Source organism: Silurus aristotelis (assembly GCF_946808225.1).
Source record: "Silurus aristotelis genome assembly, chromosome: 1".
NCBI lineage: Eukaryota > Metazoa > Chordata > Actinopteri > Siluriformes > Siluridae > Silurus > Silurus aristotelis.
Window position 1 is genome coordinate 20,038,309 of NC_139574.1, and position 13,925 is coordinate 20,052,233.

Genomic DNA, 13,925 nt, shown 5'->3' on the forward strand with positions numbered 1-13,925 from the left:
GAAACCTCTGACTGACACAAAGAATCCAGGCTCCTATTCACTGATTAGACAACCAGTGGTGTTTGTGTTGTTTACCTCCTGAATCCAAAGTAAGCCTTTGATTTTTCATATGGTTTCACCTGATGTGCTTTCAAAGCAATGATTTCTTTTTTCTATTACATATATTATGTGTTAAAATGTTTAAATAATTATAATAAAAGTTGGCATGTGCATGGATTGCATATTTGCTGATTTATGTAGATAAAGATATTGTAGATAAATCATGTACAGAAACAGCTCACCAAAAATGCCAAAGCTGTTTCGTGGGTTATTTGAGCATTTATTCGGGTTATACGCTATGTAATAAGGATTCTAACAGTTTTATGGTAAGCTGTTAATTCCCTCAGCACAGAAATGTGATAAGCAAAGATTATACATGTGGTCATTGTATAAAAATGTCTCAAGGCTGGATTTTTCTCCAGACACAGGTACTTAGCAGTGACTCTTTTCCCCATTTCTACAAGTAATTCAGCCATGGGGCTGCATGTATAACAGGATTAAGACAATCTATGCCCGAGCCTGGTAATCAAATCCCGCTCCTCCACATTGCAATGGAAATGTCTTGCCATCACCCTTTTCATTTGCTTACTATTTTATGCAGTACCCATTTCTCTGCATGTTTACTGTCCTCATGCCTTTTTCTCCTACGCATTCTGTGTGCAAAACCACACAAGCAAATTTAATCAGACAGACAGATTATCAGCATTAAATTAAATCTGATCCGACACTTGGGAAAGAAAACCAGTTTCTCAGACATTACATTTAAGGTCTACTTCTGGATTTAAAAATAAATCTTTGTCATGCAGTAATTATATATATAATTATAATAAAAGATAATCATTATTTAAAAAAAAATAATAATAATAATAATAATAATAATAATAATAATAATAATAATAATAATAATAATAAATGCATTTGAAGCAGCGCGTAATTGTAGCACACATTGTGTGAGATAATTATTATTCAGTATTTTAATGATGAAGTACCAATGTATAGTGTTATCAGTCAGAGTAATGAACTGTATTATTTTCAATCTGGTAAGAGGAGCATTATGCAGACCATTTAAAAATCCAAAGGCCCATTATTATGACATTTATCTGCATTTAATTAAAGATGACACAAAACATAATCCAGTTTCAATGCAAACACTCCAAACTCTATGCTGCTAAAAATACTCTTCTGGAAAATCACAACTGAACATAATAGTGTCATAATTTTACTTTGTTCTAGAATTAATTATCATAAAAATTGTTAATAGTGAAATTGTCAGTGTCACATTTTGAGTTTGCGTAATATGTTACATACCCATAGGAGTGCCAACACCATAGGATTTGGAGTCGATGAGGCCGCCTATTTGCGTGAGATTGCAGTTGCGCTGGATGACGTACTCGATTGTGGTGGACTCCATGAGGAAGGCATAATCGGAGGTAAGCACCCGCTGAATGCCCTCCTCCACACTCTTCACCATGACTGAATGCCTGCGACTGCTCATGAACTCCCACATCTTGTCATATGTAGAGATCTTTGTTTTCTGTAGAGGAAATATCAGTAAAAAAAAAAAAAAGAAAGAAAAAACATTAGGCAAATTACAGGTCATTATGGAACAGTGAGAAATGATGGCTCCTAGAGGGCTGCTGATCTTCACAATAGGCTATTGCAAACTGTGAAAAATCCATTATCAGAAACATTTACATTTACATGTGGACTGATTTCACAGGGGCATGATACTGAATACACGGATACTGAGCACACTTCGTAGCATGCTGAGTGTGCCCTACACAATCCAGAAATGCACACCCTAGTGCATGTAGACAGCTGATATATTTTACTTGGAAGCCATAAGTAATATTTAGGGATAATGTTGTTAATGAACATTATTGCATGCTATGAATATATACAATACAATACAATACAATACAATACAATACAATACAATACAATACAATACAATTTACAATTTGTTTTTAATCCACATGAAAAATAATTGTATCTAAATGAATAATTAATTAATAATTAAATTAATAATATTTTATGTACATGAACATGATAAAATTCTATATTTTTTATTTCATTTGTAATGTACAAATACTGAATGCTCTGTTTCCATTCTAGCATAATATATTGGTTTAACATCAGCATGTTGCTAATTTGTTTGGTTATACAGTACTGTAAGCAATTTTTCTACTTTGTTTTGTGCTTTTTCCCTTTTAAGAAATAAACACACAGGTACAGGCATGGGTAGACCAGTGGGGGGGTGACATTCAAAATCTTATTGCGCAATGAAATTTTCAAACGATGCCGGTCTCTAACTCCCTCTTAGCATAAACAAAATCCTAAAACGATCTTTCCTGCCTACAGGAGGTTTAAAAGTCCTGTTTAGCTTCTGACAGCCCACATTGTAGATTCTGTGCTGTGTTTCTATCACACCACAAATCAAATGAAATAAGTCAACGTTACATATTGCTGAAGTAATACAGCTATTTATATCAGCCTGTCACTTTCTTTATGTTATGTTCTTCTAGACATCGTCTGTCCCATGGCAACAGTGCCACTGCATTGATGATTATTAAGGCTAATTCACACCAAAAGCATTACTGAAGCATAATTTAGTTGTGCGTCTCACAGAACAGATGCGCTTCTATTTTAACCAATGTTTAAATCCATGCCAGCTGAAAGAGATGCAACTCACTTACATAAAACTGCAGCCCCATCTGTCCTGTTTACTCCTTCATTCTGTCTGTTCTACACATGAATAAGACCTACACAGCCTATAAATCTATTTAAATCATAGACTTCCACTTAGATTGTTCAGACTAGTGAAAGCAAAGTTTTTGTTTGTTTTAATGGTTGCAACTCCATCTTTAATATTTGATTGGAATCTATGATTGGACCATTTTTGCTTCTAGGTCACAGTGATATAAATGTGTTTAAACATTTGAATATTTTTTTTGTAAGATAATGGATTTGGGCCTTAAATAAAACCATTCACACAAGTATTTTCTGTATTTTTGATGATAACAATAAAACATCAATGAAAACCTATAACTACAGTAACTACAAAATGACCTACAAAATCTATCACATAACTAATCAATGCTAGAATATCCCTGCTCTAAATCACGGTAGTGCTAATCAATTACCTGTTTACAATTAAACACTCTCCTTTAAAAACCTAGCTAAACATGTCTGCAAGACTTGCATCTTATTATTAATGTTGCTAAGCATTTGTCAGATACAATTCTGATGTTATTCCAGTGCTGTTTATGTTTCAGCATCTATTCCTTCCTTATGGTGATCACATGCCCTCTTCCTATTTAATGTTGCCTTAGGTTTGTCTTAATCTACTCTGCAAACTCTGCTTTGCATTTGCATCCAAGCCTGTGCATCCTGACATCCAAAAAGATGTCCTAAACAATAATAACTGTCAATAAGGAGCGTGAATAAATTCTGTGCAAAAATATCTGAAAAAAAAAAAAAAAAAACATTGTAATATGGCACGTTATAGCTCGGCAAAATATGCTGCTGTTTAGAGCACAATAGTTTTATTTTCCCTCCAAAACCATACTGAAGGCATTTGAAACCTAATTAAGTCACATCTTCAAGGTCCCTCCTGCCATTATTGTGTATAATGACTTCTTGTGGTCGGTCGATATTTTAGATCAACTGGGTGATTTTCCGAGTGCCTATCTGAATCTTTTGGAGTCACCCTTGACAAATCAGCCGATTGAGCATGCAGAATATAGAGTGCTGATAAGGCAAAACCAGCAGACTGAGGTAGAGAGAGAAAGAAAATGAAAGGGACAAAACAGAAGAGAGAAATTTACCTCCAACTCGAGTCTTGCACAATTTGGCCAACAGCTAGAAGATTTGTCAGCACTTACAACAATTATAGTTTATGTCTCAGAACAGAAGAAAAGCTCAAGAATTTTCCTGAAGATTCAAAATGTAACTTTGGGAAGTCATAACTTCGACTTACATATTACTACTGTGTTACTACTAAAATCTTTTATAGTTTTCTATGCTAACAAATGTACTCAAGTATTTTTAGTTTGTTTTGTTGCTCGCCTGATTTAAAAGTTGATCTTATGAAGCTTGATGTCATAAAACCGTTTCTTTCTGCTGAGCCCCTTTTTTATGTGATGATGATTAAAACTGACTGGTTTTAAATTAAAAAAAAGTTCTGGTTTGATTTGACACTCTTGTTTCCCACTTAATTTGTAAATCTGTGTAATAGTGGTAAAGTAATGTCCAGTTGTGTCTGCCTCAAACCAATTTCCAAACACTAAAATCTGAGTAAAATGAAGAAAAAAATGAAGAAAAATATTTTTCAATCTGCATTCTGTCTATATCTTTAGATTCATGCTGTCAGACATTAACTTTTTTGTTCGTCATTATACAGATTGGGTCATTTGATGACCATTTTGAACTGTTTTCTTAAACATAAAATTCTAATATCAAATCAGTATCATTTGGATAAATAGAAAGTTACTATGTATCAGTAGCTACAGTAGCTGTATTTAGTTAGCTACAAATGTCCCTTTAAAGAAAAACTGTTCAAATACACTAAGGATGTAAATGAATATGAACAGATTATTTGAAATGAATTTAAAAGAATAAGTAGATTTGGTCCACTGTTTTTCCCCTGCAGAGCTTCTTTTTGAGACTAGAGGTGTGCACTGGGAATCCACAGAGGCTACTGATTTGGGGAAATCAAAACAACTAAATTTGTTAGTTAAAAAAGAGCTAAATTAATAACTGCACAAGAGAAATAAATAAATACAGAAACAAATCAATATATCAATAAATATGCACATCTGTGTTTTTCGGTGATTCATACTGAAAAATTCTTCTGGTTTAGGCCATGAAACCTTGAAGTATAAATCTAAATACAGAAACAAATTGCGCCATTGTGTTACACACCATTACATAGCATTCATTCTACTAGTCTTTGGATCTGTACTGGAGAGATGAGCACAATTCTTCTTTGATAGTGATTGAGAGCACTGTCTAACACATCACCCCAAAATCTCCCATAGATATATAATTGGATTGAGATTTGGTGTTTGATGAAGTCCATAGGATATGATTTACATCATTTTAATACTCATCAGTGAGCCTTTCATTGTGGAGTGGAATACTGCCCTCCTGGAATAGATCACTTCCATCAGGAGTTCCTTTTTTTCTTTTAAATTACATATTAATGTGTCTATTATTCTGTTCTCTGAATTTGCAAGACCATGCTGTTCTCATATAAAAGTCAATGCAATTTTAGCAACTAAAGCAAAAAAAAAAAAATGGATTTACCTCAGTTGCTAATATTGCATTGCTTTTAATATTAAAAGAACACCTTTGAATTTTGTACTGTATCATTTTTAATAATAATTTCATATCAAACATTAATATCATTTATTTCTGTTTATTATATACTTACCTAAATGTCTTTAAACCACACACAGTGCTAGAGAAACTTCAAGAATCCCCAAGATATGAGATGATAAACACTCTGTCTCTTCATTTCTCTAATAATCAACTCCATCTTCTTCATTATCTTCCTACTTAGTGTTCTCTCTCTAGTGCAGTTCAATTTTCATCTTTGATGCAGATTTATTTCATCTGAGCTCCAAGTGTGAGGTCTGATTATAAGTGTTTTCTCTAATCTTTTGATCATGTTCAAGTGGCCACAGATTGGCTCTGCACATACTTCCATATCAGATCTGAGGCTTTGATTAATTCGATACGCACCACAATCAGAGATGTAACATTCGGAAAAAAACAATGGTGTCCACCACATTCCAATGAGACCAATTTCAAGCACAAGCTAGAGATGACAGGATGTGTTGTGTCACTATTAGAATTGTTGAATTGAGAAAACGAACAACCTATGAGCAGAGCCAAACTGAGCTAGGTAAAGAAAGCAAGAAACTGTGTGGAAGTAGACTGGTTTAAAAATAATCCATAGCCAACCACCTCTTGTTTCAGCGCAAGTAATCGGAAGTAAATTTCATTTATTTCTGCAAATGTAGTAGAGTGATAAAAGAGAAAATGTAAGTATATCTACAATGCACAGATTATTTTCCAGCTTTCATTATATACAGCAAATAAAAAAATGTGTGTACACAATGGTGAACATTTCCCTTGAAAAACTGAGAGAAAATATTGGTCTGGTTTCCAAACTTATTGTGTTGTTTCTAAGATTCCAAAACTTTCCACAGATTTCACAACTGACAATCTACTGTGCTGCTTAACATAACGTTTGTGTATAATTTTCATAGTACTTAGTGAACTTTAAATAAGTAGGTAAAAATATATCACCGTTTTTATTGTTGTTTATCATTAATAATCATCACAAAGCTTTTTCCATATGATTTCAGAGATGTTCAGTTACAGCCCTACTTTTTCTGAAGTGTTGTACTACAGCAACATAAAAATATAACTCAAAATACTTGGTTTAGCTCATAATTTTTGTTGTGTATTTCTCATAATATACTACCTTCCTAACAGTGTTTTTAAAACTTCTCTTTGGCACAGCGAATGCCAGGATAAAATTATTGATAAGGAATTTAAAGCAGGTCTGTAAATCACCCCACTGTAGATAAGGGTGTCTGCCAAATGCCATAAATGTAAATATGCACTAAACATTAAGTCTGGCTGAGCAACTCTTATGCCAATTAATAAACTATACATTATATATGACACCCTGTCTCCTTTTTGACACATTTTATATTTACATTCTGTAGGTGAAATTTGAGTCCTGATAAAAAAACTTTTTGCATCTTCAGACAGAGTAAATCAATAGACGAATGTAAGTAATCAAGCACATTTTGTGAATTAATTAAGACCAAAACCCCAAAACTCTTTCATACAATATGAAATCCCATGTTGTTAGTCTGAAAACAGTACCCATCATTCAATAAAGCCAACTTTAGCAACAAAAGAATATATAATAATTAACTTTTTTCAACAACTGTCTTTTTTTGGAAAACAAACAAATATATCATACTGTTTTGTGATGATGTTAGAAAGTCTGTAATTAGCTCCCCAAGCCTTCACTGTGAGACCTGTAAGACCACAACATGCCATTATTTGTCTCTGACACCTTGATCTGCATGTGCTCAGTGAGGTAATTAAATGGACTGGGGTGCTGCTATTCCTTGCTGCTTTGAGGACATTTCCACTTGTAAATCCAATATTTTGGCATTGTGATGCTAATGGTAGTGGCAGTGATGAATGGGGACAACATGCAGTTATAACCTTTAATCAACAATAAACCATTAGGGCCTCTCAATTTAACTACACAGGCTCTCCTGCGGCTTAGCAGGTGGTTGAGACACTTGAAACGAGCATAATGCATTCATAGTGCTTGAAATTAAAATGGCATAGATGAGCCAATTCATGACTGGATTTTTTTTGCTATGGAGAGATACAGTATCTGTTAAGTGCATCTATCTATCTATCTATCTATCTATCTATCTATCTATCTATCTATCTATCTATCTATCTATCTATCTATCTATCTATCTATCTATCTATCTATCTATCTATCTATCTATCTATCTATCTATCTATCTATCTATCTATCTATCTATCTATCTATCATAATTTTCCCACATTGTAAGTCAAATATAGCAGCTTATAACTGCAGAGAGATATTTGTTGTTTAAGCAATGAAAATGTGCATGTCTTGATTTTGAGTATTCTGAAAATTTCGAGTACCCTGCCTCCCACCTCCATCACAGATTTAGCCACCATTCCAGTAACATGTAAATAGTTTTGAATTGCAGCCATTAGGATAATGTGAGAGCATGTAAAATGGTTGCTTTCAGTTTCCACATAATGGATGGTTTTTGCACCCTGAATGATTTACTTGAGTGCAAGTGCATGTCAGTTTGAGAGACAATTGCACAGATAGATTTTCTATTGGGCTTGCTTGACAAATGAGTTTGTTGCGTTAGCAATGTGAAATAAGGACGTGAACAGCATTTGTCTGCTATTACGGAGTTTGTCTTAAATTAGACTTTGGGTGGAGTTTTAATATGTTCTTTATTTTCTCTATATAAAACTAAATGGGAAAAAAAGAAAGAAAGAAAATGTAACAAAATCAATACAACAATATTGACCTGTGCACATTTGCTAAATAGTGGTGTTAAGATGTTATCAACAAACAATTTGTCATTAGATTTAAAGATTAGAGACTTTAGATTTTCTAGTGGATCCTTGGAACGATGTTTGCGTTTGTTACTTTGATTATTTATATGATAATAACTAGGTAGTGCTGTTAAAATAGAAGCAACATGTAAAAGGAAAATAACTGCTGAAATTAAAGATGGAATTTAAAACATGAAATATACTCACATACAAACATTCTGATCTTGAAGCAATGTGTGTTCATGTGAGTGTGACTGTGTAGTTTTTGCTTTAGCTGCACATGCACATGTAAATTACTAGGTTAGTCAGGGTATTGACCTTTAGCTGAGCAGCCTGGTTCATGGTATGTGTAGATAAAATAAAAGGACTGCGTGAGGAAAATGTCTGGCCTTGTTGACATGTCTTCTTATCAATCAGAAATAAGATAAGGTGAGAAAGCCTCATAAACAAAAGCAATGGTACAGTGCAATAGTTAAGGTATCCATAATTCAGAACCTGTGAGGAGGATATCTTACAGCACCATTTTGGCAGGAAATAGCATTTATTGTTAAAACATAAAAAGGAACATATAAAACGTGTATAAATAGCTGAATTGAGTATTCATACAGTCGCAGTATGTAACAGTAACAGAATGGATATATGATCTGCCACATAATTCAATCTCTGTACCTGTGATTTCCTGCACATTTTTTATCTGTATTTAAATGCACTGCTTCTGGAGTACATTTCATATTAGTACTACAGAGGCTGACTCACAGAGCAGGCTCTATTCTCAGACCCTTTCCTTCCCCTGTGGCTGTAGCTGCTCTCCATGCCCGCTGGCCAGATTGCATCAGTGGCAGTGATTCAGCTCCACTCGCTATCACAGCTTATAAACTCAGCGCTGAGCACTACCAGTCCTGCAGGGATCCACCTCATGGGCCACAGCAAAATAAGGTGCACTGAAGCCTGATAAGGAGAACACTGCGAGAAAATATGTGAATGTGGAAAATACACAGATGCATTCGCATGAGTGAGTGTAAAAGAGAAGGTGTGTGTGTGTGTGTGTGTGTGTGTGTGTGTGTGTGTGTGTGTGTGTGTGTGTGTGTGTGTGTGTGTGTGTGTGTGTGTTTGGGGGGCAAAGAAGATTTATCTGATTGTGTGAAATCCTCCACAACAAATTAGTGAAGTGATGACAGCAGCAGGAGATGTGGAGCAAGAGGAGGAGGAATTTCTCTTTCTAGGAGGAGTGTAAGAGAAGGCAGCAGTAAAGGAAGTGAACATAGGAAAGTACTGCTGCAATTAACAGAAAGACTGAAAGATGCCATGTTAAACATAATGCCTATTTTGGCAGCTGAGTGCACTTCCAAGTCTATCCTCCCTTACTTTTTTCATTTACAATCAATTTTAAAATACAATTCTCATGTTATTAGACATAAAGTGTAAAGTGGTCCCCCTCCCTTTTTAATTGTATTTCTATTTTTTATTATTATTTAAAAAAAATAAGTCAATACAAAACATTTTATTTTTCTAAACATTACTTTAAAAAAGGCTGCTGAAAAATGTCAGAAAAAAAGCATAAGAGACCACTATTTAGAGGGGGGTAAAATAACAAAGTCTCCTGTGGCTTAACAGCGAATTGTCTCTAGCACTATGCAAGTTGTACATCAGATTGAGGTTTATAACAAAAGGTAACAGTTTGTTTAACCAAATACTGGTTTCTTGTGTGTTGTCTTTTTTTTTTTTTTAAAACCAAAATGTAATTCATTTTAAGTAAACTTCACTATACAATATTACTTTGCATGTGGCATAATTGCTTAAAAACAGTTACAATTGTTTGACAATTTATAAGTCACAACATATTATAATGTCAATTCCTAACAACATTGTGTTTGCTAGAGAATATAACATGTTTAGGTTTAGGTGCATAACATGTGCTTATAAATGTTTATTATCTCACATTTGCATGTGGAAGTTCATAATCGCCACTAATCAAAGAATATGCAACAAATTGCAAAGACTAGAGTTAGATCTGAGAAAGAAAGAACATTTGTAACTGCAAATTGTACAAACTTGCCTTTTTGTTTGTTTGTTTTTTTGTTAGAGTTGATTTTTTTTAGGTAATTTTTGGAATTTTTCATGTATTACATTTAGAGTGTAGGTGATTTTTTTTTTTTGTTTAAAGTGTTTTAGTTAAAAAAGGTTTTTTCAAGGTTTGTGTGGTTTTTTGTTGCATTTTGTTTGCAATCAATAGAGGTGCTGGTTAAGAGGGACATATAGTTTATCATGCCAGTGCCTCACTATTATTTGAAGTCAGAATGATTTCTGTTTTTCGGTAAAACACCTGAGATGATTTGAAATGAGCAGCATATTTGAATAGATTTTTTGTTACGTGATCAATAGAGGAACAACAGTATACAGAAAGTATACTGGTCTGGTCTGTTCATTTCACTTGCTCTATGAATAAACAATGAGGGACCCAAGGCGCACACTTGCCAAGTTCTACAGCCCAAAACCATTGAGTCAGAGAAGTAAAATGACTCTAATAATCAGGGTTTATCACTGTAAAAATTTCTCTCATCTGTTGGTATAAGACCTTTTCTCTAGCAGTAGCCACACAATGACATCTCGTAAGCCAGAGATTCTTTACCTGAATAATTCATGATTTTAAGATTGGGAGTTCAAACAGGCGCGCGTGTGTGTGTATGTGTGGCACCTCATTTTCAGTTTCACAGTATATCCCATGCTGACATTTACATAATCAGGAATCATTAGTCGTCTGTTTTTGTTGAATAAACCCAACATAGTAATTATACAAACTGCAGGGATGTCTGGTGTTGTTCTATTCAGTATGTAAGTGTATTATTTTTTTTTTTATTTCACCCCTAAAAGTTTACTCAGGAAAGCATTGACTGGCTGTAATTTGTTCATTCAATACTTTCAGCCCACTTTACTGGTTTATTAGCCAGTTCATCCAGTTGTCAATCAGTCTTGCAGACTACCAATTCATCAATACATCAGCACCTGTAAAAGTGACCATGCTTGTAAGAAAAAGCTCTCATCACATTTACTGGACCCCTGGGTCAATGTGTGCTACAATGTCACTAGATTTCAGCCTGGTTATCACAACCGGGTTAAAGTAGAAATGCATATTTCTAGCAACTGAGAAAAATTTCATCAGACACAGCCTATACTGCATGTAAAATATGCCCTTGAAGTTTTGCCCATTCACGTTTTATGAAAGTATTCCAAATGCAAAATGTCGTCTGCATCTTTTTATATGCACATGAACCTTAAAGTCACTCCATCTTTGTAGAGAGTAAAAGAAAGTGGGATAGGGAAGGACACAAGACCTTGCAGATAGAAAAGATTTCCCTATTGGCATCGTGCTGGCCGTGTGTTTCATCTTTCTCTCTCCTTCAAAAAAAATGTAAGCCGGTAATGAGTAATCTCAAACCCACAGCAGGCATCATCTCCAAGCAGCATACTGTCAGCTAAAATACTGGCATTGTAATAATCATTTATGCATAGCAGTGAACCTTTCACATGATTCTGGGGTTACAGGCAAGTCTAGCCTGCTGCCCACATACCAGACAGAACTCAATACTGCTTTGAGCTTGACAGCATGTACTGCACTTATGCTTTTGTTACAGGTGACAGACCATGGTGAATAAAAATGAGCTCTAATTAACATAAGATGCATATAAGCCTCGAATTATTATATCTCTATCCATTGTCCAGGTGTTTTTTTTTCCTTTTACATTGAGAACTGATTCATAGAATCAGTTAATTTATAGATTTATTTTTTACAATGTGTTTATTCAAAATTCAATTCTAATGTATATGATCTATAGTGTATTTACCTTTTTTGCTCCATAAAGCCCCACATAAAAAAAAATGTGTTTATGCATATTCATGGTTTTTTTTCACACATTTAAATTTAAATTTGTCTTATTATTACACCAACATCATTTCCATAATTCACTGCATATTAACCTGGGTGTCTTTAAGACCTGAACTTGCAATGGCTACTGATAACATTTAGACATTGAGACTTTTTTTCTTTTTTAGCTTGCATATCATGTAATCCACACAATTATCCTTGGTAAATCACCTCAGCATGCCCATTATTTGAGAACATAATGAATCCTACTGCACAGCTGAATTTGGAATCTTAGCAAAATCATGGCCATTATCATCCATTCACGTTTCAATAAATGCTTTATACTGATCAACCTATCCCTGATCACTGGACATGGGGCAGCAAAGCATTCTAGTTTAAGTAAATCCATTTTAAAACAGCATTTTACACATTCATTTACTCATAGGGGAGATTTAGAGTTGTCAATTCACCTACCAGAATATAATTTTTTTTTTGTTAATAATAGTAGGAAATTGGCATACCCTGAGCAAACCCACACAGAAGCAGGAAGCACATGCACTACAATTCCATCCAAACCCTGAATTAAACCAGGGACCCAGAAGCTGTACCATGCTGCCACAATCAGGCCTACAATATTTTGTTCAGGTGTGAAAAATTCTAGCAATAAGGCAACTTAATCATACTTAGACCAACAGATGCCTTATAAAAAAAAAAAAGCTCAATTTCTAACAATGTAAAATGTATTAATGCCCAAATCTGCCATCTGTATATCTCTACGCAACAAATTTATTTTAGGTAAATAGAGCTTTCATATTTTCTCTGATATGTTCAACATATTCAGCATATAAATGAAATTTAAATTGAAGTCTATCTGTATTTGTACTCACTTTAAAGAAGGTCATTGTTGATCCGTCCTCCACCACACCATACTCAATTTTGGTCTGTTTGGCCAAGTCATCAGCTGAATCGATGGGAGACTCCATTCTCTCCACCGTGAGGAAAGCAGCCAAGTTAGCCGTGTAGGAGGAGATGATGATGAGGGTAAAAAACCACCAAATACCTCCTACTATCCTGGTGGAAAGGGCTTTGGGCATGAGCTCAGATCCTAGTAGAGAGGAGTAGAAAGAGCAGTCAGAAAAAAGGTTCAACATTGGGGTTAGAGAGGGTCTGCCCATAAGGAACCAGAAGTGGTCTTGTCTGAGCATCCTGCTGCAGAGCAGAGTAGAGCTGCAGGGCAAAAATAAAACTGATAACACAAAAACATAAAAGTCTAAAAGAAAGAACCATGCTAACTGGGTACTTGCTTTGGATTGATCCTAAACAAAATCACAGGCATGAAAGATGTTTACTTGTGTGTATCTAACACTAGGTCTGCATTCCATAATAGTTTTAAATGTTATCCAGCAGAAGTGCGTAATTTAATACCAAGCTAAAATAAAGTAATTTTTCACTTTAACTTCTCTTCCACATGATATTTTAATCATTAGCCTCATTGCTTTCTTCATGCAGGAGAAGTGGGGATATATCAGAAGAAGGTTAGGAAGAGGAAAAACAGGGATTTTTATAGCTGAAGAGTAGAAAGGGTCAGAGAGCACTTTTCCTCAGGCATTAAAAGGCAACCGTAAGCTTTGGTTTTGTGCATTCAATAAAGTCAATAAGTTAGGGATGTTGAGAAAGATGTGCATCCTGTGAATCAGGGCTGAGCTTAATCTGTGATTCAATCAGGTTCCACTATGACTTTCTCACAATCTGACTAGTGACCCAACATTCAAGCCCAGAGTTTGGACATGACAGCGAATCCAGGTCCAGACCTCTGCCCACATTGCTTCTGGATGGTGAATTACATGATTACATAATTACTCTTCCCTAAAGGAAC

At 34.7% G+C, this 13,925-nt stretch overlaps 1 protein-coding gene across 4 annotated transcripts in view; it reads right to left on the reverse strand.

Moving 5' to 3' along the window:
- Positions 1-13,925, reverse strand: part of grik2 (glutamate receptor, ionotropic, kainate 2) — a 132,145-nt gene that overhangs the window by 17,062 nt on the left and 101,158 nt on the right. For all 4 annotated transcript variants that reach the window (XM_083551049.1, XM_083551048.1, XM_083551051.1 and 1 more), the window contains exons 14-15: positions 12,937-13,154; positions 1,348-1,573 (exon numbers count right to left, since the gene is read on the reverse strand). In XM_083551049.1, coding sequence (XP_083407175.1) covers positions 1,348-1,573; positions 12,937-13,154 — 444 coding nt within the window. The remainder of the gene's footprint in view (positions 1-1,347; positions 1,574-12,936; positions 13,155-13,925) is intronic.